This window comes from Chlorocebus sabaeus, chromosome 6, assembly GCF_047675955.1.
Source record: "Chlorocebus sabaeus isolate Y175 chromosome 6, mChlSab1.0.hap1, whole genome shotgun sequence".
Lineage (NCBI taxonomy): Eukaryota > Metazoa > Chordata > Mammalia > Primates > Cercopithecidae > Chlorocebus > Chlorocebus sabaeus.
The window spans coordinates 21,642,693-21,669,350 of NC_132909.1; the positions used below are offsets into that span (position 1 = coordinate 21,642,693).

At 40.1% G+C, this 26,658-nt stretch overlaps 1 protein-coding gene across 15 annotated transcripts in view; it reads left to right on the top strand.

Annotated features, from left to right (window-relative positions):
• Positions 1 to 25,269, top strand: part of ZNF569 (zinc finger protein 569) — a 98,015-nt gene extending 72,746 nt beyond the window's left edge. For 11 of the 15 annotated variants that reach the window (XM_073016544.1, XM_073016541.1, XM_073016543.1 and 8 more), the window contains 3 exons: positions 6,019 to 6,145; positions 6,446 to 6,541; positions 21,995 to 25,269. In XM_073016544.1, the coding sequence (XP_072872645.1) occupies positions 6,019 to 6,145; positions 6,446 to 6,541; positions 21,995 to 23,817 (2,046 nt within the window). In that variant the 3' untranslated portion in view covers positions 23,818 to 25,269. The remainder of the gene's footprint in view (positions 1 to 6,018; positions 6,146 to 6,445; positions 6,542 to 21,994) is intronic. The other 4 variants (XM_073016550.1, XM_073016548.1, XM_073016549.1 and 1 more) reach the window with 1 other exon arrangement.
• The last annotated feature ends 1,389 nt before the right edge of the window (positions 25,270 to 26,658 follow it).

Genomic DNA, 26,658 nt, shown 5'->3' on the forward strand with positions numbered 1-26,658 from the left:
TGACTGATGTGGGTGAGGGTGGTGGCTCATGCCTATAATCCTAGCATTTTGGGAGGCCAAGGCGTGAGGATCACTTGAGCCCAGGAGTTTGAGACAAGCTTGGGCAACATAGTGAGACTACCATCTCTACAAAAACATTAAAAACTTAGTTGGGTATGGTGGCATGCACCTGTGGTCCCTGCTCTTTGGGAGGCTGAGGTAGGAGGATCACTTGAGCCTGGCAGGTTGAGGCTGCAGTGAGCCATGATCACACCACTGCGTTCCAGCCTGGATGACAGAGACTCTGTCTCAAAAAAAAAAGAAAAAAAGAAAAAAAGACAGATGCATTCTTCAGTTTGTCCATTGCATTTTTCAGCTCCAGAATTTCAGCTCTATTCTTTTTAATTATTTCAGTCTTTTTGTTAAATTTATCTGATAGCATTATAAATTCTTTCTCTGTGTTATCTAGAATTTCATTGAGTTTCCTGAAAACAGCTATTTTGAATTCTCTATCTGAAAGGTCACAGATTTCTGTGTCTCCAGGATTGGTCCCTGGTATCTTATTGAGTTCAATTTGGTGAGGTCATGTTTTCCTAGATGGTCTTAATGCCTATGGATGTTTGTTGATGTCTGGGCAGTGAAGAGTTAGGTATTTATTGCAGTCTTTGCAGTCTGAGCTTGTTATACCTGCCCTTTTTGGCAAGGCTTTCCAGGTATTTGAAGGGACTTGGGTGTTTTGATCTAAGTTTTTGGTCACTGCAGCCATATCTGCATCAGGGGGGCATGCCAAGCCCAGTAACACTGTGGCTCTTACAGACTCATACAGGTACCACCTTGATGGTCCTAGATAAGATCCAGAAGAATTCTCTGGACGAATTATCCAGATTACCAGGTAGAGACTCTTGTTGTCTTACTTTCTTCCAAACAGACTCTGTGCTGAGCTGCCTGGAGCTGGGGGAGGGGTGACACAAGCACCCCTGTGGCCACCACCACTGGGACTGCGCTCAGTCAGACGAAGCCAGCACAGCACTGAGTCTCACTGAAGGCCCACAGTGTTCACTGAAGTTCACCCAAGGCCTGTGTTCACTGAAGGCCCTATCGCTCTACAATCAGCAGGTGGCAAAGCCAGCCAGTTTTATATCCTTCCCTTTAGAGTGGCAAGTTCTGCCCAGCCACGGGCAGGTCCAGAGATGCCGTCCAGCAACCAGGGCCTGGAGTCAGAAACCTTAGAAATCTACTTGGTGCTCTATTCTATGGTGGCTGGACTGGCACCGAAGCCACATGGCAAAGTCCTTCCCACTCTTCCCTCCCCTTTCCACAAGCAGAGGAATTTCTCCCCATGGCTACCACTGACCCAGGCCCATGGCAGGTATGGCCTGGCTACCACCAATGTTTACTCCAGGCCCAAGGCCTTTTCAGTCAGCTTGTGGTGAATGTTGCCAGGCCTGGGATTCCCCCTTCAGGGCAGCAAGCTCCCCTTCGGCCCAGGGCAACTCCAGAAATGCTATCCAAGAGGCAAGGCCTGGAATTGGGGACCCCAAGAACCCAGTTGGTGCTGTACCCCACTGTGGCCAAGTTGGTACCTAAGCTGCAAGACAAAGTTCCCTGCACTTTTCCCTCTCCTTTTCTCAAGCAGGAGTCTCTCCCTGTAGCCACCATACGGGAAATGTGCTGGGTCACACCTGAAGCCAGCACATCTCTGAGTCTCACCCAAGGCCCATGGTGAGTAGTACCTGGCTACCACTGCTGACTGTTCAGGGCTCAAGGGCTCTTTAGTCAGTAGGTGATGAATGCTGCCAAGATTGAGTTCTTCCTCTCAAGGCAACGGGTTACCTTTTGGTCCAGGGTGTGTCTAGAAATTTCATCCAGGAGCTGGCGCATGGAATGGGGGCCTCTGCCTGGTGTCCTATCATACTGTAGCTAAGCTGGTATCCAAGGTGCAAGACAAAGTCCTCTTTACTCTTCCCTCTGCTCAAGTGAAAAGAAGGGGTCTCTCCTGGAGTTGCGAGCTGCACTACTTCAGGTTAGGGAAAGAGTGGCACAAGCACTCCCTTGGCTACCCTGGCTGGTGTCTCACCGGGTCCCATGCCCCCCTAGTCCACTGGCTCCAAGCCCAGCACAGCACCAGGACTTGCCCAGGAATTGCAATTCCTGTGGCCTAGACTGCCTTTCAAGGTCACTTAGGACCCTAGAGCTCTTTAGCCCATGGTGGTGACGCTTGCCGGAATTCAGGTTCCTACTGCTACAATGGACAATTCCCCCAGACTGGCTAGGGATGGTCTAAATACTTCTGGTGTCGGCACCAACTGAGTTCTCCCCAGTGTTGCCTTCTGCTGTGACAGGGCACCACTGAGTTCCAGTGCAAAGTCCTACAATCACTCTTGGTCTCCCTCCTCCAGGAGCATAGATTCTTTCTTACCACCATATGACCACTGCTGGAGGATAGGGATGGAATGGCATCAGCAATTCGAGACTGTCTTTCCTATCCTCCTCAGTGCCACTTTCAGTGATGTGAAGTTAAAACCAGATACTGTGATTGCTGACCTGATTTTTGGTTGTGATGAAGATGCTTTTTTGTGTGGATAGTTGTTCAGTTTGGTGTTCCTGTGGGGAGGATGATCAGTGGAGTCTTCTATTGGGCCCTCTTTCCCTGCTTCCTCTCTGATAGTTTTTTTGTTCTTTCAGAATATCTAATATGTTGTCCCATTGCTATTTGTCCTCCATTGTGTTTGATGAGAAGTCAACTATTAGTTTTATTGTGGTTGATGAAGACGATAAATTGTTTTCCCTTGCTGTTTTCAAGATGTTCTCTTTATATTTATTTTCAACATTTTGACTATGATGTGTTTAGGTGTGTATCTTGTTGCATTTATCCTACTTGAAATTCATTGAGCTTGAATATGTACATTAATGTTTTTCATGAAATGTGGGAAGTTTTCAGTCATTATGTCTTTGAATATTTTTCTGTCCTTTTCTCTGTCCTCTCTAACTTACACTAAATTATGCATATGTTGATGCACTTATTACTCTAACATTTCTGAGTCTACATTCTTTTTTTTTTTTTTTTCAGATAGGGTCTCACTCTGTCAGCCAGGCTAGATGCGGTGGCACAATTATAGCTCACTGTAACCTTGAACTCTTGGGCTAAATCAGTCCTCCCACCTCTGTCTCCTGAGTGGCTAGGACTATAGGCATGTGCCAGCACACCTGGCTGATTTCTTAAATTTTTTGGTAGAGATAGGGTCTCACCGTCTTGACCAGGCTGGTCTTGAACTCCTAGCCTCAAGTGATCCTCCCACCTTGGCCTCCCAAAGCACTGGGATTACAGCCATGAGCCACTGTGTCCAGCCTGTATTCATTTTTCTTTGTCCTTTTTTCTGTCTTTTCTTCAAATTGCATCATTTTTGTTGATCTGTCTTCAAGTTTACTAATACTTTTTTCTGCCAGCTCAGACCACCCTGAAGCTGTGAGAAAGTCTCAGCCAGGCCAAAGGGGAGTTGCTGACCAAAGCTTTCCCACTGGAGGAAAACCATATCAGGTGTAATAGTCCAGACTTTAATAGCCTCACTATGCTGAGCCTGTGGCTGGAAGCAGTGTTGGGGTATCATGACTTCAGCATGGCTGTTTGCCAACTATGCTTCTCACAGTGGATTCCCTTAAAGAGGATTTGAGCACCACGCCTTCATAGCTGCCAAAGGATGGCCAGATCTGGCATGAACATATTAATCTGTTAGTATTACACTTGACTGCCTGTGATAGAAAGCCCAGATAACCTTTGCTTAAACAAGATAGAAGTTTATTTATCTCTCATATTGAAGTTCAGCACTGATCCTGTAGCTCCAACGGGCAGAAAACAAAACGCTTTCTCCTTCATTGCTCTACCATTCTCAGTTGTTGACTTCTGCCTCATCTCAAATGGCTGTATTTGCTCTAACCATCACATTGACTTACCATTCTACAAGAAGGTAGAAGCTTGGGAGAAATGGTATACCTCGTGCTTTTATGCTCACTTATCAGCAGTTGCATGCAGTACTTTCATCTCACTCTCCAGAACTTTATAATATAAACATATTAATACTTATTTCAGCAGACCATGTGCCTGGCCAGAAATTGGGAAGACAGAATAAATATTGGAATAGAAGAATAACAGGGGTTGCTACAGTATTGCACTGTTGGGATTTTCTTCTTAGGCTTATGTTTCCCTTTAGCTTATTCATTTCGTTATGAATTTTAAAATTTCAGGCTGGTTATGGTGGCTCACACCTGTAATCCCAGCACTTTGGGAGGCCGAGGCAGGCAGATCATTTGAGGTCAGGAGTTAAGAGACCAACTTGGCCAACATGGGGACACCCCGTCTCTACTGAAAATACAAAATTTAGCTGGGTGTGGTGGCGTACTCCTGTAGTCCCAGCTACTTGGAAGGCTGAGGCAGGAGAATCATTTGAATCCAGGAGACGGAGGTTGTACAGAGCCAAAATCACGCCACACTGCACTCCAGCCTGGGTGACACGGAAAGCCTCTATCTAAAAAAAAAAACAAACCACAGATATGTACTACTTTAAATATTGATTAGTTTTAATGGTTTTTCCTAGTTTGGGATGTTTATTTTTCTTCATTAAACTTACTAAACATTTGGCTAATTCATTCTTCTTAAACTATCAACTTTTTTTTAAGAGACAGGGTTTTGCTCTATTGCCCAGGCTGCTGGAGTGCAGTGGTGAGATCATGGCTCACTGCAGCCTCAAACTCCCAGGCTTAAGCAGTCTTCCCGCCTCAGCCTCCCAGGTAGCTGGGACTATAGCCACGTACCACCATACACGGCTTTGATTGATTGATTGATTGATTGATTGATTGTAGAGATGGGGTTCTGCTGTGTTGCCCAGACTGGCCTTGAACTGGTCTCGAGCAGTTCTCCCACCTCGGCTTCCCAAAGTCATAGAATTACAGGCGGGAGCCACTGCGCCTAGCTCCAGCTTTTAAATATGGAGATTTATGTATACACAAGTTCTAAATTTTTCACTTTAAATTGTTTCTATTTTTGCGTTTACTAAATTATTTTTCTCAAGTATTTTCTTCAAATGTATTTTAATGACTTCTTTTGGGATTCTTTTACTCTTGAGCTAGGGGCAATTAGGATTTTCTTGTAAAATCTTTGGTGCTGATTTTTAAAATTTATTTACTAGTTTAATGATCTGATCTCTTGAAGAAAATACAACTTCCTGAGGAAAAAGTCTACAGCTGAGGTAGTCCCAGCAAGAGTGTGTCTTATGTGCTCATGTCCTTCCCTGTAATTGGTGAAACTATTATACCAGGGCCAGATTTTCACATCATGCTTTCTCCTCAGTCCCACTTCCTCACTAAGTGCTTTATCCAAGCTTATTTGGATCTTCCTCCCAGATAAGAGGAAATATTAAAAGCCCCTGGATTTCAGGGTTTTTTTCCCCTGACAAATTGTTATCAGGGCATATTTTTTTCATGGTTGTCTCTGAGATTCTATCTGTGGTCCCTTTTCCAGTATATGTAAACTCTTTAAGCAATCAGATCCCATTTGCATGGCTGCAGACACATACTACAGGCTGATGACCAATAAGTCTTCATTTCCAATGTGGATTTCTCCTGATCTCATGAACAATATGTCCAACTGCTAAATCAGTGGCTATCTACAATTGCATGTCCCACCATACCACAGATTTCACCTATCATTCTGTCCCCTGCTTCTGCTTCCATCTAAGCCTTGCTTTCATTTTTTCCTGCCTTTGGTATCTTTTGAGACCTCAAACCACTTAACTTGGTTAAAGTTTTATTTTTCCATTTCTTTCACACTCAGTATAAATTGGTACCTAACATCTCCCCTTTAACTCACGGTAGATATTAAAAACATGTGCTTGCTAAATCAGTGAATGAACATAAACTGACAGCAGGCTGCTAATATGGGCTTTTAAAATAACCTCTGATTAATATCAGAACAAGGTTCAATATATTTTGTTTACAATCACCTAAGATGGATACTTCAGATTGAGTGGGAGTGTGTTGTTACAGGGAACAGTGACATTCAAAGATGTGGCTATTGACTTCACCCAGGAGGAGTGGAAGAGATTGGATCCTGCTCAGAGAAACCTGTACCGGAACGTGATGCTAGAAAACTATAACAACTTAATCACAGTGGGTAAGAGTAATTCACTATATAATTCAAACTCTGGAAAGAAAGTACCTTCCCCCCTACCCCCCCCAGTGTTTCTGAAATATGTGGACCTTTTAAATATTAGAGTGAGCTTGCCCCTGGGATGCTTTTGCTCATGTGAATGTCCATGCTGCAGTTTTCAGAACAAAAGGAGACAGCATCCCTAGAAGCCACATTTTCTTGTCCTTTAGAAAGCCTGGTTTTCCTGGGCCAGCCTCGATTTTTGGGTGGTTCTTTGTTCCTAGTAGTATGTATGCACAAATCTATGTAACTTCCCTTTGACAGGCTATCCATTCACAAAACCTGATGTGATTTTCAAATTGGAGCAAGAAGAAGAACCATGGGTGATGGAGGAAGAAGTATTAAGGAGACACTGGAAAGGTAAGTGGAAGGGAACCAGACAGGTGAGGAGACGTCAGGGCCCTATTAATGATTAATCAGTGAATGGTTGATCCCTCTAAAATATTCTTCAAAGATATTTTCAGAGCTTGGCACGGTAGTTCATACCTATAGTCCCAGCACTTTGGGAAGCCAAGGTGGAAGGATTGCTTGAGTCCACGAGTTTGGGACCAGCCTGGGCAACATAGTGAGATCTCATCTATAAAAAAAAAAAAAAGAAAAAGAAAAATTAGGCATGGTGCAGTGGCTCGCACCTGTAATCTCTGCACTTTGGGAGGCCGAGGTGGGCGGATCATGAGGTCAGGAGATCAAGACCATCCCGGCTAACACAGTGAAACCCCGTCTCTACTAAAAATACAAAAACTTAACTAGGTGTGGTGGCGGGAGCCTGTAGTCCCAGCTACTCGGGAGGCTGAGGCAGAAGGATTGCTTGAACCCGGGAGGCGGAGGTTGCAGTGAGCCAAGATCACACCACTGCACTCCAGTCTGGGAGACAGAGTGAGACTATGTAAAAAAAAAAAAAAAAAAAAAAAAAGCCAGGTGTGGTGGCACACGCTTGTGATCCCAGCTGCTTGGGAGGCTGAGGTGGGAGGATCACTTGAGCCTAGGAGGTTGAGGCTGCAGTAAGCCATGATCACAGCACTGCATTCTAGCCTGGGCAACGGAATGAGACCCCATCTCAAAAAATATATATATTTTTTTTTTCAGAAAGCTGTAGACCTTTTGTGTGTGTGTGTGTGTGTGTGACAGAGTCGCACTCTGTCACCAGGCTGGAGTACAGCCACGTGATCTCGGCTCACTGCAACCCCCGCCTCCCGGGCTCAAGGGATTCTCCTGCCTCAACCTCCTGAGTAGCTGGGACTACAGGCGCCTGCCACCATGCCCTACTAATTTTTTGTATTTTTAGTAGAGACAGGGTTTCACCATGTTAGCCAGGATGGTTTTCATCTCCTGATCTCGTGATCTGCCCAACTTAGCCTCCCAAAGTGCTGGGATTACAGGCGTGAGCTACCGGGCCCCGCTTTTTTTTTTTTTTTTTTTCCCTTTGAGACAGAGTCTCACTCTGTCACCAAGGCTGGAGTGCAGTGGAGGGATCTTGGCTCACTGCAACCTCTGGCCCCTGGGTTCAAACGATTCTCGTGCCTCAGCCTCCCGAGTAGCTGGAACTATAGGCATGCACCACCACACCCGACTAATTTTTTGGTATTTTTGGTAGGGACGGGGTTTCACTATGTTGGCCAGGCTGGTCTTGAACTCTTGACCTCAAGTGATCCACCCGCCTCGACTTCCCAAAGTGCAGAGATTACAGGCGTGAACCACTGCGCCTGGTCTGATGTATACTTTTGTAATACAAAAGTGACCATTGATGCAAACTCTTTTATAAACCTAAGATGTCATTTCTAGATACCATTCTTAATTTCTTTCCTCAGAACTTAGAGATCTGGTTGGCTTTCTTACCTGTGTGCTAGATACCAACCTTTCCTAATAAGTTTCCAGCCTTACTTTGATAATCATTCTGTTATTAACATCTTCAAGAGTACCGTCCACCCTCATATACAGGATCCTTTCTTTTTGCATACATTCACTAATTTGCAGTCATTAAATTAAACCTACTGACATTTATAGGCCCTTACTTTCTCTTCTTTTTTCTGTTCTAAATGTCTGAAATATACAGTCATACTTCTCACTGTATTTTTAGGTTTTGCTCTCATACTTCAATAATCACTACCACACTTTTATTTCAATAAAAGTTTTAAGTCAGTGCAGATTTATTGGTAGCTCCCATTGTCTGATATATTTGTCATGTGTATACGCAAGTGTATATAATGTATGTGTGCATATGTATACACACACATATACATACATACACATACATATATATGTCCATATACACATATTTTGAATTTTATAAAGTCATTTTTGCCCTCCAAAGAGACTGTAATAATTTATATTTCTACCAGTAACTTCAATGTAGTCTGTTAGCATTTTAAAATATCATTGCCGGCCAGGCGTGGTGGCTCACGACTGTAATCCCAGCACTTTGGGAGGCCAAGGAGGGCGGATCACAAGGTTAGGAGATGGACCATCCTGGCTAACACAGTGAAACCCTGTCTCTACTAAAAATACAAAAATTAGCTGGATGTAGTGGTGCATGCCTGTAGTCCCAGCTACTTGGGAGGCTGAGATGAGAGGATCGCTTGAGTCTAGGAGATGGAGGTTGCAGTGAGCTGAGATCACACCACTGTATTCCAGCCTGGGTGACAGAGCAAGACCTTGTCTCTAAAAAAGAAAAAAAAACAGTGCCATTACAGTATACACACAAATGATAACAAAGCAAAATAGCCTTATTGCTGATATGGAGGAAGTTTTAGTTGTCTGGGTAGAAGATTAAACCAGCCACAGCATTCCATTAAGCCAAAGCATAATCCAGGACAAGCCCCTAATTATCTTCAATTCTATGAAGCCTTACAGGTGAGGAAGCTGCAGAAGAAAAGTTTGAAGCTAGCAAAGGTTGGTTCATAAGGATTAAGGAAAGAGGCCATTTCCACAACATAAAAATACAAGGTAAAGCAGTAAGAGCCAATGGAAGCTGCAGTAAATTATTCAGAAGATCTAGCTAAGATTATTGATGAAGGTGGCTAACTAAACAATAGAGTTTCCATGTAGATGCAACAGCCTTCTATTGGAGGAATATGCCATCTAGGACTTCCACAGCTAGAGAGGTGAAGTCAGTGGCTCACTTCAAAGGTTCAAAGGACAGACTGACCCTCCTATTAGGGGCTAATGCAGGTGGTGACTTTAAGTTGGAGCCAATATTCATTCCCCATTCTGAAAATCCTAGGGCCCTTAAGAATTATACTACATACACCCTGCTTGTGCTCTATAAATGGAATAACAATGCCTGCATGGTAGCACATCTGTTTACAGCATTGATTTGCTAAATATTTTAAGCCCACTGTTGATACCTACTGCTCAGGGGAAAAAAAAAAGTTCCTTTGAAAATATTGCTCATTGACAGCGCACTTGGTCACCCAAGAGCCCTAATGGAGATATACAAGGAGATCAGTGTTGGTTCTCATGCCTGCTAATACAGCATCCATACTGCAGCTCATGGATCAAGCGTAATTTTGACTTTCAAGTCTTACTATTTAAGAAATACATTCTGGGGGGCGGAGCAACATGGCCAAATAGGAATAGCTCCAGTCTCCAGCTCCCAGCACAAGAGACACAGAAGACAGGTGATTTCTGCATTTTCAACTGAGGTACTGGGTTCATCTCACTAGGGAGTGCCAGACAATTGGTGCTGGTCAGCTGCTGCAGCCCCGACCAGCGAGAGATGAAGCAGAGTGAGGCATCACCTCACCTGGGAAGCGCAAGGGGTAAGGGAATCCCTTTTCCTAGCCAGGGGAACTGAGACACACAGCACCTGGAAAATCGGGTAACTCCCACCCCAATACTGCGCTTTACCAAGGGTCTTAGCAAACGGGCACACCAGGAGATTATATCCCACACCTGGCCGGGAGGGTCCCACACCCAGAGCCTCCCTCATTGCTAGCACAGCAGTCTGCGATCTAACCGCAAGGCAGCAGCGAGGCTGGGGGAGGGGCATCCGCCATTGCTGAGACTTAAGTAGGTAAACAAAGCCGCTGGGAAGCTTGAACTGGGTGGAGCTCACAGCAGCTCAAGAAGGCCTGTCTGTCTCTGTAGACTCCACCTCTGGGGACAGGGCACAGCTAAACAACAACAACAACAACAAAAAGCAGCAGAAACCTCTGCAGACGCAAACGACTCTGTCTGACAGCTTTGAAGAGAGCAGTGGATCTCCCAAACTGGAGGCTGAGATCTGAGAACGGACAGACTACCTGCTCAAGTGGGTCCCTGACCCCTGAGTAGCCTAACTGGGAGACATCCCCAACTAGGGGCAGACCGACACCCCACACCTCACACGGTGGAGTACACCCCTGAGAGGAAGCTTCCAAAGCAAGAATCAGACAGGTACACTCGCTGTTCAGCAGTATTCTATCTTCTGCAGCCTCTGCTGCTGATACCCAGGCAAACAGGGTCTGGAGTGGACCTCAAGCAATCTCCAACAGACCTACAGCTGAGGGTCCCGACTGTTAGAAGGAAAATTAACAAACAGGAAGGACACCCACACCAAAACCTCATCAGTACGTCACCATCATCAAAGACCAGAGGCAGATAAAACCACAAAGATGGGGAAAAAGCAGGGCAGAAAAGCTGGAACTTCAAAAAATAAGAGCGCATCTCCCCCTGCAAAGGAACGCAGCTCATCACCAGCAACAGATCAAAGCTGGACTGAGAATGACTTTGATGAGATGAGAGAAGACGGCTTCAGTCCATCAAACTTCTCAGAGCTAAAGGAGGAATTACGTACCCAGCACAAAGAAACTAAAAATCTTGAAAAAAGAGTGGAAGAATTGATAACTAGAATAATTAATGCAGAGAAGGCCATAAACAAACTGACAGAGATGAAAACCATGACACGAGAAATACGTGACAAATGCACAAGCTTCAGTAACCGATTCGATCAACTGGAAGAAAGAGTATTAGCGATTGAGGATCAAATGAATGAAATGAACCGAGAAGAGAAATCTAAAGAAAAAAGAAGAAAAAGAAATGAACAAAGACTGCAAGAAGTATGGGATTATGTAAAAAGACCAAATCTACATCTGATTGGGGTGCCTGAAAGTGAGGGGGAAAATGGAACCAAGTTGGAAAACACTCTTCAGGATATCATCCAGGAGAACTTCCCCAACCTAGTAGGGCAGGCCAACATTCAAATTCAGGAAATACAGAGAATGCCACAAAGATACTCCTCAAGAAGAGCAACTCCAAGACACATAATTGCCAGATTCACCAAAGTTGAAATGAAGGAAAAAATCTTAAGGGCAGCCAGAGAGAAAGGTCGGGTTACCCACAAAGGGAAGCCCATCAGACTAACAGCAGATCTCTCGGCAGAAACTCTACAAGCCAGAAGACAGTGGGGGCCAATATTCAACATTCTTAAAGAAAAGAATTTTAAACCCAGAATTTCATATCCAGCCAAACTAATTTTCATAAGTGAAGGAGAAATAAAATCCTTTACAGATAAGCAAATGCTTAGAGATTTTGTCACCACCAGGCCTGCCTTACAAGAGACCCTGAAGGAAGCACTAAACATGGAAAGGAACAACTGGTACCAGCCATTGCAAAAACATGCCAAAATGTAAAGACCATCGAGGCTAGGAAGAAACTGCATCAACTAACAAGTAAAATAATCAGTTAATATCATAATGGCAGGATCAAGTTCACACAGAACAATATTAACCTTAAATGTAAATGGACTAAATGGTCCAATTAAAAGAGACAGACTGGCAAACTGGATAAAGAGTCAAGACCCATCAATTTGCTGTATTCAGGAGACCCATCTCACATGCAGACACACACATAGGCTCAAAATAAAGGGATGGAGGAAGATCTACCAAGCAAATGGAGAACAAAAAAAAAGCAGGGGTTGCAATACTAGTCTCAGATAAAACAGACTTTAAACCATCAAAGATCAAAAGAGACAAAGAAGGCCATTATATAATGATAAAGGGATCAATTCAACAGGAAGAGCTAACGATCCTAAATATATATGCACCCAATACAGGAGCACCCAGATTCATAAAGCAAGTCCTTAGAGACTTACAAAAAGACTTAGACTCCCATACAATAATAATAGGAGACTTCAACACCCCACTGTCAACATTAGACAGATCAACGAGACAGAAAGTTAACAAGGATATCCAGGAATTGAACTCATCTCTGCAGCAAGCAGACCTAATAGACATCTACAGAACTCTCCACCCCAAATCAACAGAATATACATTCTTCTTAGCACCACATCACACTTATTCCAAAATTGACCACATAATTGGAAGTAAAGCACTCCTCAGCAAATGTACAAGAACAGAAATTATAACAAACTGTCTCTCAGACCACAGTGCAATCAAACTAGAACTCTGGACTAAGAAACTCAATCAAAACTGCTCAACTACATGGAAACTGAATAACCTGCTCCTGAATGACTACTGGGTACATAACGAAATGAAGGCAGAAATAAAGATGTTCTTTAAAACCAATGAGAACAAAGATACAACATACCAGAATCTCTGGGACACATTTCAAGCAGTGTGTAGAGGGAAATTTATAGCACTAAATGCCCACAAGAGAAAGCTGGAAAGATCTAAAATTGACACTCTAACATCACAATTAAAAGAACTAGAGAAGCAAGAGCAAACACATTCAAAAGCTAGCAGAAGGCAAGAAATAACTAAGATCAGAGCAGAACTGAAGGAGATAGAGACACAAAAATCCCTCCAAAAAATCAATGAATCCAGGAGTTGGTTTTTTGAAAAGATCAACAAAATTGATAGACCGCTAGCAAGACTAATAAAGAAGAAAAGAGAGAAGAATCAAATAGATGCAATAAAAAATGATAAAGGGGATATCACCACCGACCCCACAGAAATACAAACTACCATCAGAGAATACTATAAACACCTCTGCACAAATAAACTAGAAAATCTAGAAGAAATGGATAATTTCCTAGACACTTACACTCTCCCAAGATTAAACCAGGAAGAAGCTGAATCCCTGAATAGACCAATAGCAGGCTCTGAAATTGAGGCAATAATTAATAGCCTACCAACCAAAAAAAGTCCAGGACCAGACGGATTCACAGCTGAATTCTACCAGAGGTACAAGGAAGAGCTGGTACCATTCCTTCTGAAACTATTCCAATCAATAGAAAAAGAGGGAATCCTCCCTAACTCATTTTATGAGGCCAACATCATCCTGATACCAAAGCCTGGCAGAGACACAACAAAAAAAGAGAATTTTAGACCAATATCCCTGATGAACATCGATGCAAAAATCCTCAATAAAATACTGGCAAACCGGATCCAGCAGCACATCAAAAAGCTTATCCACCATGATCAAGTAGGCTTCATCCCTGGGATGCAAGGCTGGTTCAACATATGCAAATCAATAAACGTAATCCAGCATATAAACAGAACCAAAGACAAAAACCACATGATTATCTCAATAGATGCAGAAAAGGCCTTTGACAAAATTCAACAGCCCTTCATGCTAAAAACGCTCAATAAATTCGGTATTGATGGAACATATCTCAAAATCATAAGAGCTATTTATGATAAACCCACAGCCAATATCATACTGAATGGGCAAAAACTGGAAAAATTCCCTTTGAAAACTGGCACAAGACAGGGATGCCCTCTCTCACCACTCCTATTCAACATAGTGTTGGAAGTTCTGGCTAGGGCAATCAGGCAAGAGAAAGAAATAAAGGGTATTCAGTTAGGAAAAGAAGAAGTCAAATTGTCCCTGTTTGCAGATGACATGATTGTATATTTAGAAAACCCCATTGTCTCAGCCCCAAATCTCCTTAAGCTGATAAGAAACTTCAGCAAAGTCTCAGGATACAAAGTAAATGTGCAAAAATCACAAGCACTCTTATACACTAGTCACAGACAAACAGACAGCCACATCATGAATGAACTTCCATTCACAATTGCTTCAAAGAGAATAAAATACCTAGGAATCCAACTTACAAGGGATGTAAAGGACCTCTTCAAGGAGAACTACAAACCACTGCTCAGTGAAATAAAAGAGGACACAAACAAATGGAAGAACATACCATGCTCATGGATAGGAAGAATCAATATTGTGAAAATGGCCATACTGCCCAAGGTAATTTATAGATTCAATGCCATCCCCATCAAGCTACCAATGAGTTTCTTCACAGAATTGGAAAAAACTGCTTAAAAGTTCATATGGAACCAAAAAAGAACCCACATTGCCAAGACAATCCTAAGTCAAAAGAACAAAGCTGGAGGCATCATGCTACCTGACTTCAAACTATACTACAAGGCTACAGTAACCAAAACAGCATGGTACTGGTACCAAAACAGAGATATAGACCAATGGAACAGAACAGAGTCCTCAGAAATAATACCACACATCTACAGCCATCTGATCTTTGACAAACCTGAGAAAAACAAGAAATGGGGAAAGGATTTCCTATTTAATAAATGGTGCTGGGAAAATTGGCTAGCCATAAGTAGAAAGCTGAAACTGGATCCTTTCCTTACTCCTTATACGAAAATTAATTCAAGATGGATTAGAGACTTAAATGTTAGACCTAATACCATAAAAACCCTAGAAGAAAACCTAGGTAATACCATTCAGGACATAGGCATGGGCAAGGACTTCATGTCTAAAACACCAAAAGCAATGGCAGCAAAAGCCAAAATTGACAAATGGGATCTAATTAAACTAAAGAGCTTCCGCACAGCAAAAGAATCTACCATCAGAGTGAACAGGCAACCTACAGAATGGGAGAAAATTTTTGCAATCTACTCATCTGACAAAGGGCTAGTATCCAGAACCTACAAAGAACTCAAACAAATTTACAAGAAAAAAACAACCCCATCAAAAAGTGGGCAAAGGATATGAACAGACATTTCTCAAAAGAAGACATGCATACAGCCAACAGACACATGAAAAAATGCTCATCATCACTGGCCATCAGAGAAATGCAAATCAAAACCACAATGAGATACCATCTCACACCAGTTAGAATGGCAGTCATTAAAAAGTCAGGAAACAACAGGTGCTGGAGAGGATGTGGAGAAATAGGAACACTTTTACACTGTTAGTGGGATTGTAAACTAGTTCAACCATTATGGAAAACAGTATGGCGATTCCTCAAGGATCTGGAACTAGAAGTACCATATGACCCAGCCATCCCATTACTGGATATATACCCAAAGGATTATAAATCATGCTGCTATAAAGACACATGCACACGTATGTTTATTGCGGCACTATTCACAATAGCAAAGACTTGGAATCAACCCAAATGTCCATCAGTGACAGACTGGATTAAGAAAATGTGGCACATATACACCATGGAATACTATGCAGCCTTAAAAAAGGATGAGTTTGTGTCCTTTGTAGGGACATGGATGCAGCTGGAAACCATCATTCTCAGCAAACTATCGCAAGAACAGAAAACCAAACACCGCATGTTCTCACTCATAGGTGGGAACCGAACAATGAGATCACTTGGACTCGGGAAGGGGAACATCACACACCGGGGCCTATCATGGGGAGGGGGGAGGGGGGAGGGGGGAGGGATTGCATTGGGAGTTATACCTGATGTAAATGACGAGTTGATGGGTGCAGCACACCAACATGGCACAAGTATACATATGTAACAAACCTGCATGTTATGCACATGTACCCTAGAACTTAAAGTATAATAATAATTTAAAAAAAAAAAAAAAGAAAGAAATACATTCTGTAACGTAGTAGCTTCCATAGGTAATGATTCCTCTGATGGATCTGGGTAAAGTAAATTAAAAAGTGTAAAAATTGGCTGGAAAGGATTCATGATTCTAGGTGCTATTATGAATATTCATGACTCATGAGAGGAGATCAGAATATCAACAGGAGTTTGAAAGAGGCTGATTTGACCCTCATGGATGACTTTGAAGGGTTCAAGGCTTCAGTGGAGGAAGTTATTGTAGATGTGCCACTAGCAAGAGAAGTAGAAATAGAAGTAGAGCCGGAAGATGTAACTGAATTGCTGTAGTCGCGTGATAGCAGGGATAAGGATTACTTCTTATGGGTGAACAAAGAAAGTCATTTCTTCAGGATCTACTCCTGGTGAAGATGCTGTGCCCATTGTGGAAATCAATGATTTAGAATATTCCATAAATATAATTGATAAGGCAGTGGTAGGATTTGAGAGGAGTGACTACACTTTTGAAAGAAGTTCTGCTGCGGGTAAAGTACTATCAAACATCATCACATGCTACAGATAAACTTTTTGTGAAAGAAAAGTCAATCAATGTGACTCTTCATTGTTATCTTAAGCAATTGCGGCCGGGCGCAGTGGCCCATGTCTGTAATCCTAGCACTTTGGGAGGCTGAGGCGGGTGGATCACGAGGTCAGGAGTTTTAGAGTAGCCTGGCCAACATAGTGAAACTCCATCACTACTAAAAATAATAATAATTAAAAAAATTAGCCTGGCATGGTGGTGCACACCTGTAATCCCAGCTACTCAGGAAGCTGAGGCAGGAGAATCGCTTGAACCCAGGAGGCAGAAGTTGCAGTGAGCAGAGATTGAGCCACTGCACTCCAGCCTGGGCAACAGAGATTCCATCTCAAAAAAAAAAAAAAAAAAAAAAAAACAAGAAAATAAAAGAAAAAAGAAATTGCTACAGCCACCCCAACTTTCTGCAATCCCTCCTTGATTAGTCAGCAGCCATCAACATTGAGGAAGACCCCCTATCAGCAAAAAGATTACTCACGGAAGGTTCAGACGATTGTTAGCATTTTTTTAGCAATATTTTTAAATTAAGGTGTAGTACATTTTTTAGACATGATGCTATTGTATACATAGTAGACTAGAGTATATAGTATTAACTTGTTTTTTGGGTTTTTTTTTGAGATGGAGTCTCTCTTAGACACCCAGGCTGGAGTGCTGTGGTACGATCTCGGCTCACTGCAACCTCTACCTCCTGGGTTCAAACGATTCTCCTGCCTCAGCCTCCCAGTAGCTGGGTGTGTACAGGCACCTGCCACCACGCCCAGCTAATTTTTTAAAATTTTTAGTAGAGACAGGGTTTCACCATATTGGCCAGGCTGGTCTTAAACCCCTGACCTCAAATGATTCACCTACCTCGGCCTCCCAAAGTGCCGGGATTACAGTCGTGAGCCACCGCACCCGGCCAACATAACTTTTATATGCACTGGGGAACCAAAACAGTTGTGTAACATGCTTTATTGTAGTGGTGTGGAACTGAACCCACAGTATCCCTGAAGTATGCCTATGTTTCTATTTCGAATTATTGATTTATAGATTTTATTTTATTATCTTTTTGTATATTTGTTGTAATATGTTTAGTTAAGATTATTTATGTAAACTATCAGTAAACAGACAGCCTACAGAATGGGAGAAAATATTTGCAAACTATGCATCTGACACAGGCCTAATACCCAGCATCTATAAGGAACTTAAATTTACAAGAAAAAAACAACCCTATTGAAAGGACATGAACAGATACTTTTCAAGACATAAATATGGCCAAGAAGCTTATGAAAGAAAGTTCAACATCACTGATTGTTAGAGAAATGCAAATCACCATAATGAGATACCACCTCATACCAGTCATAATGGCCATTATTAAAAAGGCAAAAAATAACAGATGCCGGCAGAGAGGAGAAAAATTTCCATTTTCCTATTGGAAGTAAGCAGCAATACAGAACTGAGTATCTCAGCCTTATTAAGTATGTAAACTTTCACTTATTCTCCTTGTTTGAGCCAGTTTATTTTCCCTGTATTCTTCTGCCTGGTGTCCCTGACTCGAGTCTGTCTGGTTCCATTTCTCCAGAAGCAGAGAGTAGTCTCCCATCTTCTCTAGGGAGTGATAGGCATCTCATGGCACAATGCAGGCAATTGTTTGCCTTATAGACTTCCATTCAGTTCTCTTGTTTTTTAGGGCCCCTGTTCATTCCCACCTTTCGTGGTACATGATTTCTCAGCCTTTCTTTAGTTATATAGTAGGAACTTGCTTTTTGACATCTTCATCTGCAGGCACATGGGTTTCGATGTTCTCAGTTCTTCTGTTAGGTAACAGTCCTTTCATCTTCTTCTATCTGCTAAAATTATGTTTAAATCTATCATCCATTGTTGTCTGTTATGGCCTTTGTCTTCGTTGGTTTATGCCTTTTACATGATACTGTAATATTAGTGCACTTTTGGATAGAATCCAAGCTAAACTCATGTATTTATTATACCATATTTAACCTCAACTTCTTTTTTTTTTTTCCCTCTGCTCACTATATTTGCCCCTATACAAGTAACCTAGGTGGGCCTCTCCAGTTTTATGTTCCAATTCTGTCATCCAGTTTTTAACCTTCCTATTGGTTCTTCTCATTTTATTGATTATTGCAGTGTTCAGAACAATTTTGTTTACACTGGATATATAATACATACTCATAGAGCAGAACTTTTTATTTTTACTTTTTGATGATGATTATTTTTTTTGAGATGGAGTCTCACTCTGTTACCCAGGTTGGAGTATAGTGGCACGATCTTGGTTTATTGCAACCTCCGCCTCCCGGTTCAAGTGATTCTCCTGCCTCAGCTTCCCGTGTAGCTGGGACTAAAGGCACGCGCCACCGTGCCCGGCTAATTTTTGTATTTTTAGTAGAGATGGGGTTTCACTATGTTGGCCAGGCTAGTCTTGAACTCCTGACCTCGTGATCCATCCGCCTCGACCTGCTGGGATTACAGGCATGTGCCATCGCACCCAGCCAGAACAGACCTTATAAAGTAGAAAAGGATGTATTTTGAAAAGTAATTATTCTCTTACACATTTTTCCTGTCTATGGTGGCAACCCCCAGTATCATTTTCCTTTGAGCTATTCTATTTTCAAACATTTTTATTGAAACCCCTTTAAACTGATATATTAACTTGTGAATGTCATCTTGATGCTGTTGAATTTTCTCGTGTAAAATCCTTTAATGCTTTTTGTCTTAGTTTCCTAGGGCTGCTGAAACAAAATACCACAAACTTGGTAACAGAAATAACAGGAATTGGCCAGGCATGGGCCACCACTTTGAGAGGCCAAGGTGGGTGGATCACCTGAGCTCAGGAGTTCGAGACCACCCAGGGCAACATGGTGAAAACCCGTATCTACTAAAAATACAAAAAAATTAACTGGGTGTGGTGGCGCACGCCCCTAGTCCCAGCTACTCGGGAGGCTGAGGCAGGAGAATCGCTTGAGCCCCAGAATTGAAGGTTGCAGTGAGCCAAGATTGCGCCACTGCGCTCCAGCTTGGGCTACAGAGTGAGAATCTGTCTCTAAAAAATAAAAAATTAAAAAAAATGTTCTTACAGTTCTGGAGGCCAGAAATCTAAAATCAATGTGTCAGTAGGGCCATACTCCCTCTAAAACCTGTAGGGAAGGATTCTTCCTTGCCTCTTTCAGCTTCTGGTATTCCCAGACATTCGTTGGTTTGTGGCAGCAAAATTCTACTCTGTCTCTCCATCTTTGCATGGCATTTCTTCTGTGTCTCTTGTCTCTTTGTGTAGCATTCTTTTTGTAAGAACACAAGTCATATTGCATTGGGGCTTCTCTTATTCCAGTTTGACCTCATCTTAAACTAATTTCATCTTCAGTGACCCTATATCTAAATGAGGCCTCATTCTGAGGCACGAGGAGTTAGGACTTCAATTCAGTTCAATTCAGTCCATAACACCATTCCATTTCTTCAAGTCTGTGTGTTCATTTTAAAGTTTTCTTCGTATGGTTTTTGGACATTTTTAATTTTTGTACATTTTTCATACTTTTTGTTGTCATTATAAATGTAGTTTTTAATTCTATAATTTCTGAATATAGTCAGCCCTTTCTATCCATGCTTTCTGCAACTACAGATTGAAAATATTCAGGGGAAAAAAGCAACAAAAAATAACAATACAACAATTAAAAAAAAACAAATTTAAAATTATAGTATAACGATTTACATAGCATTTATATTGTATTCAGTATTATAAGTAATCTGGAGATTATTTAAAGTATATGAAAAGATACGTATAGGTTATATGAAAATACTTTATCATTTTATGCAAGGCATTGAGCATCCATGGATTTTGGTATCCATGGGAGGTCCTGGAACCAGTCTCCAGTAGATAATGAGGGATGACTGTAGTTGTTTGTATATGAAGGTTTTTCAATGAATATTGATTGATATGTAGTGAATTTCTTACTTTTCATAATTGTTCAGATGACTTGATTTTTCAGGTAAACAGTTTTGTTTCTGACAAATAATGTTAATTTTCATTTTCTTTTCCTTTTTTTTGTTTTGTTTTGTTTTTTGAGAGACAGCCTTATTCTTTCTCCCAGGCTAGACAGCAGCGGTGATCTCTGCTCACTGCAACCTTGACCTCCCAGGTGATCCTCCCATCTCAGCCTCCCTAGTAGCTGGCACTACAGGCGTGCACCAGTACGCCAAGATAATTTTTGTATCTTTTGTAGAGATGAGGTTTTGCCATGTGGCTCAGTCTGGTTTTGAACTCGTGGGCTCAAGAGATCTGTTTGCCTCAGCCTCCCAAAGTGCTAGGATTACAGGCATGAGCCACTGCACTCACGCCTTTTAATTAAGAGGGGCAAACTCTTTTCTTAATTTTCATACCTCTGATTTATTTCTCTTATTTAATTGTACTACTTAGTACTGCAATGAGTGGTGACAACAACTAATCTTTTCTTATTTCTGACTTTAATGTGAATGCTTCTGAATGTTTTCCATTAAGTAAAGTGCTGGTGTTTGGGCTGTACTGTAGTTTATTCTCAAATTAAATGTTATTTGTTCCTATTTATATAAAGGAATTTTTTAATGAAAAATAGATACTGAGTTTTATGATCTTAATATCTACAGAAATGATTACTTGACTTTTCCATTTTTTTTAATGTCATTACTTGACATTTTCATTAATGTATTTACTTTTAGTAATATACTTTCTATTATTGAAACATATCCCTGGAAAAAATGGACTCAACTCAAATATGATATATCTTATATTTAATGTACTTCTGGGTCACTTTTTTCCTTTTGGGTCATTTTGATGTTTTACATAGAATTTTTACATTGGTTTTCATAAATGAAATTGGATAGTTTCCTTTTTTGGTGTGTCATCTTTGTCAGGTTTTTGTATTAATATATTTTTTTCATATGCAAAAACATTGGGAATTTTTCTCTTTTTTCTTTCACAACATTTTAGCACAGGAGTTGTTCTTTAAATCTGTTAGAATTTTCATGTGAATCTCTGGGTTTTTCCTTTTTGTTTTGTTTTAGGGTATTACTTTTCATATTTCTTTTAATTTTATGAAAACTGATTTAGATAAGTTTTCTGAATCTTGTAGAGTCAGTTTTGGTAATTTACAATCCAGAAACGTGTTTAGATTATAAAAATGTATTTTAATAGAGTCCTGCAAAATGATCTTATAGGTTTTAGCTTCCTGTTTTTGTTTTTTCTCTGTGATTATTTCTTCTTACTTTATTTGTACATTCTGCATCTCCTATTTATTTACCAATTTGTTTTCTATCAAATCCTTTTTTAAAGCAATCAAAGCTATTTGTATTTATAAATACATGCCTCCACTCATATTTTCTTTCCTGAATTTCCTTCTCAAAACTTCAGAGATAAGAGATATATGCACTTGAAAATTTTTTAGTAGTGGAAGACTGGGGCTTAAACCAATAATCAGTCCCATAATTGCATATTTTTCAAAATGTTCTTCATATTACGATATTGGAAAAAAAATTGTAAGTGATATTTATTTGCAATCTGTTTTAGGAGAAATATGGGGAGTTGATGAGCATCAGAAAAACCAGGACAGACTTTTGAGACAAGTTGAAGTTAAATTCCAGAAAACACTGACTGAAGAAAAAGGCAATGAATGTCAAAAGAAATTTGCAAATGTATTTCCTCTGAACTCTGATTTTTTCCCTTCCAGACACAATCTCTATGAGTATGACTTATTTGGAAAGTGTTTAGAACATAATTTTGACTGTCATAATAATGCAAAATGCCTTATAAGAAAGGAACATTGTGAATATAATGAACCTGTGAAATCATATGCTAACAGCTCATCCCATTTTGTCATTACCCCCTTTAAGTGTAATCATTGTGGAAAAGGCTTCAATCAAACTTTGGACCTCATCAGACATCTGAGAATTCATACTGGAGAAAAGCCCTATGAATGTAGTAACTGTAAAAAAGCCTTCAGTCACAAGGAAAAACTTATTAAACATTATAAAATTCACAGTAGGGAGCAGTCTTACAAATGTAATGAATGTGGTAAAGCTTTCATTAAAATGTCAAATCTCATTAGACATCAAAGAATTCATACTGGAGAGAAGCCCTATGCATGTAAGGAATGTGAGAAGTCCTTCAGCCAGAAATCAAATCTTATTGATCATGAAAAAATTCACACTGGAGAGAAACCTTATGAATGTAATGAGTGTGGAAAAGCATTCAGCCAGAAGCAAAGTCTCATTGCACATCAGAAAGTTCATACTGGGGAGAAACCTTATGCATGTAATGAATGTGGTAAAGCCTTCCCTCGAATTGCATCTCTTGCTCTTCATATGAGAAGTCATACAGGAGAAAAACCTTATAAATGTGATAAATGTGGTAAAGCCTTCTCTCAGTTTTCCATGCTTATTATACATGTTAGAATTCATACAGGTGAAAAACCCTATGAATGTAATGAGTGTGGAAAAGCCTTCTCTCAAAGCTCAGCCCTTACTGTACATATGAGAAGTCACACTGGTGAGAAACCCTATGAATGTAAGGAATGCAGAAAAGCCTTCAGCCACAAGAAAAACTTCATTACACACCAGAAAATCCATACTAGAGAGAAACCTTATGAGTGTAATGAATGTGGAAAAGCTTTTATACAGATGTCAAATCTTGTTAGACACCAGAGAATTCATACTGGGGAAAAACCCTATATATGTAAGGAATGTGGGAAAGCCTTTAGCCAGAAATCCAATCTCATTGCTCATGAAAAAATTCATTCTGGAGAGAAACCCTATGAATGCAATGAATGTGGTAAAGCCTTCAGCCAAAAGCAAAACTTTATTACACATCAAAAAGTTCATACTGGAGAGAAACCTTACGATTGTAATGAATGTGGTAAAGCCTTCTCTCAAATTGCATCCCTTACCCTTCATTTGAGAAGTCATACAGGGGAAAAGCCTTATGAATGTGACAAATGTGGTAAAGCCTTCTCTCAGTGCTCACTGCTTAATTTACATATGAGAAGTCACACAGGTGAGAAGCCCTATGTATGTAATGAATGTGGGAAAGCCTTCTCTCAAAGAACTTCCCTTATTGTGCACATGAGAGGTCATACAGGTGAAAAACCCTATGAATGTAATAAATGTGGAAAAGCCTTCTCCCAAAGTTCATCCCTTACTATACATATACGAGGACATACAGGTGAGAAACCCTTCGACTGCAGTAAATGTGGAAAAGCCTTCTCTCAAATCTCATCTCTTACCCTTCATATGAGAAAACATACAGGTGAGAAGCCCTATCACTGTATTGAGTGTGGCAAGGCTTTCAGCCAAAAGTCACACCTTGTTAGACACCAGAGAATTCATACTCATTAGAAACCCTATGAATACTGTGAATATGGCAAAGCCTTCTGAAGGAATTAACACCTCATTGCACGTTACATGATCACTTCCAGAGTAGAAAACTATGAATGTGGGATAGCCTTCTGAAAAAGCCACAAATTTATGAAACATTAGAGAATTCTTCCAAGGTGACAAATTATATAATGAAAAAGCTGATTATCAGAAACTTTCAGCAGACATCTTACTGATAATATTTAATCAGAATTCTCACTGAAATCTGAAACAAGGTATCTGCCATCAGCATAACAACACAATACTTGAGCTCCTAGCCAATGTATTAAGTAAGAAAAACAAGATTGGGAAAACCAAGTATCAATGAAGAACTATAAAAATGACTTATACAAAAAATAGTTAATTAGAAAACATGTTGATAGAAAAATCTAAGAATAAACACAACAATGAATTGAGGTCTTCATCAAGTTATAAAACATGCTGAAAGGCACAAAAGAACACCTGAAAAATGATATTTTGTCTGAAAAGACTTGACATTGTAAAAATATAATTTCTCTCCCAAATCGCTAAGTTCAATATACTTCCACTTGAAGTTTACATCAGTTTTATTTTAAGGAACTTCACAAACTTATCCAAAAATTTTATGTGGAAAAGTAAAGAAACACAAATAGCTAAAACAAACTTGACAAAGCAAATAGAGAAGACACACTCTATTATTAGATATATACTTATTTAAAGCTGTTGTCATTTAAACAATGTATTACTGAGTGAATAAATCAAGCAGTAGTAAGATAGCATCGATACAAAAATCCAAGAAGATACAGGAATTCTGTGTATGACAGTGCTATTGAAATCATTGGGGAATGAATGGCTTATTTAATAAATGGAAGGTTCACAGGAGAAAACTTTTAGTTTTCTACTTTATATCATATACAAAAATAAAATCCAACTAAAGACCAGAATATAAAAAGCAAAATTCTAAAACTATGATGAAAGTAGAACCTATTACTTTAGGGTAACAAGATTTCTTTAAAAACACATAAATATGGAATAGTCCATTGGATTTTGGTGTGTTGGCTCACAGGCACCCACAAATGTACACAAAGAGATATCACTGTGTTCCTGAATCATGGTTTGTATTGCCCAAAATTGGATATAACAAATTTTTATCAATTGTGGAATAGATGAATAAGTGTGATCATTTCTGTGACAAAATACAGAATTTAGAGAGAAACAAAACCTACTTATAGTTATATGGATAGATTACACTATATAATATTGAGAGAAAAAATTAAAATACACAACGGAACACAGTATAACATTTGTATAATTTAATAAGATCTTGCAAAGAACAGTACTATGTATTGGTCATGGATCCATATACGACTTGGTTGCCTTTTGTGATGTGGGAAAGGTTTGATGGGAGTTCTTATATTTATCTGTAATATTTCTTTAATAAAAGAGTGAAAGCAATTTTGACAGTGGTGATAAATCTGGTTGTCCAAATTAATGTTACGGGTTTTTCATTTTTTTTCTTGCCTTTATTTTCCTAATTTCCCTAAAATAAGAATCAAATGGGTGGGGGAAACCTGGGCCTGGAGAAATAATTTTAAAATGGATTTTTATTCTTGATCAGATACTAACATTTATAGAAGATTCTCTTTACACAAAACATACCTAACAAGATATTATTTTGTTTACTGTCTCTTCATGTTAATGTGATAATAAAATCAGCAGTATTTTAGCATTTATTTGAGGCCAATTTTTAATTTTAAACAAATTTTTTTCTAGTTGAAAGGAGTATAGAAACAAAACAATTATTATTGGGATAATTGGCTATCCATTTGGGGGGGAAAATCCACCTTCATTTGGGTTGGTTTTGGAGTGAGGGAAAGAGACCATTCATGCATACTGTAAAATATAGTTTATATTCTAATATGTCAAGCCAAGAATAGTTACCAGTGTTAGAGTAGGAGCAATTTCTATAGATCTCAACAAAGCTTTCTTTGTTTCTGGATCAATAAATGGGGATGCAGATGCTGGTGATTTTATGTATGCCAGGTAAGGCCCAGTGGAGGTGAAAAATTCACTTCATTCTGTTCCACAGATGTTTTATATTCAGGCCTTTCAAATATTTGTGTTGCTACCAGGTACAGTGGTGGCTCACGCCTGTAATCCCAGCACTTTGGGAGGCCGAGGTGGGCAGATCACTTGAAGTCAGGAGTTCATGACCAGCCTGGCCAACATGGTGGAACCCTGTCTTAACTAAAAATACAAAAATTAGCTGGCCCTGTGGTGGCACGCGCCTGTAATCTCAGCTATTTGGGAGGCTGAGGTACAAGAATCACTTGAACCCAGGAGGCAGAGGTTGCAGTGAGCCGAGATCGCGCCACTGCATTGCAGCCTGGGCAACAGAGTGAGACTCCATCTCAAAAAACAAAAAAACAAATATGTTGCCTCCAATTTCATTTTCTGTGAATAGTCTATTCATATATTAAGTCTGCTTTTTTCTACTGGAACTTTAAAAAGTTTTCCTTAGAAATAATTATAGATTTGTAGGAAGTTATACAAATAATACCCTATATAGTACTATTTAGTTCTTGTACCCCACACCTCATTTCTTCTAATGGTAACACCTTATGTAACAGTACAATATCAAATTTGACATTAGTACAGTCCACAAACATTACCAGTTTTATGTGCACTTGTGTATGTGTCTGTACAGTTCTATACAATTTTATCTCATGTACAGATTAGTGTAACTACCACTCCCAATAGTCAATATATAAAACTTTTAATACCACAAAGATCCCTTGTTCTATCCATTTATAGTCACACCCATCTTCCTGTCCTCTCCTCACT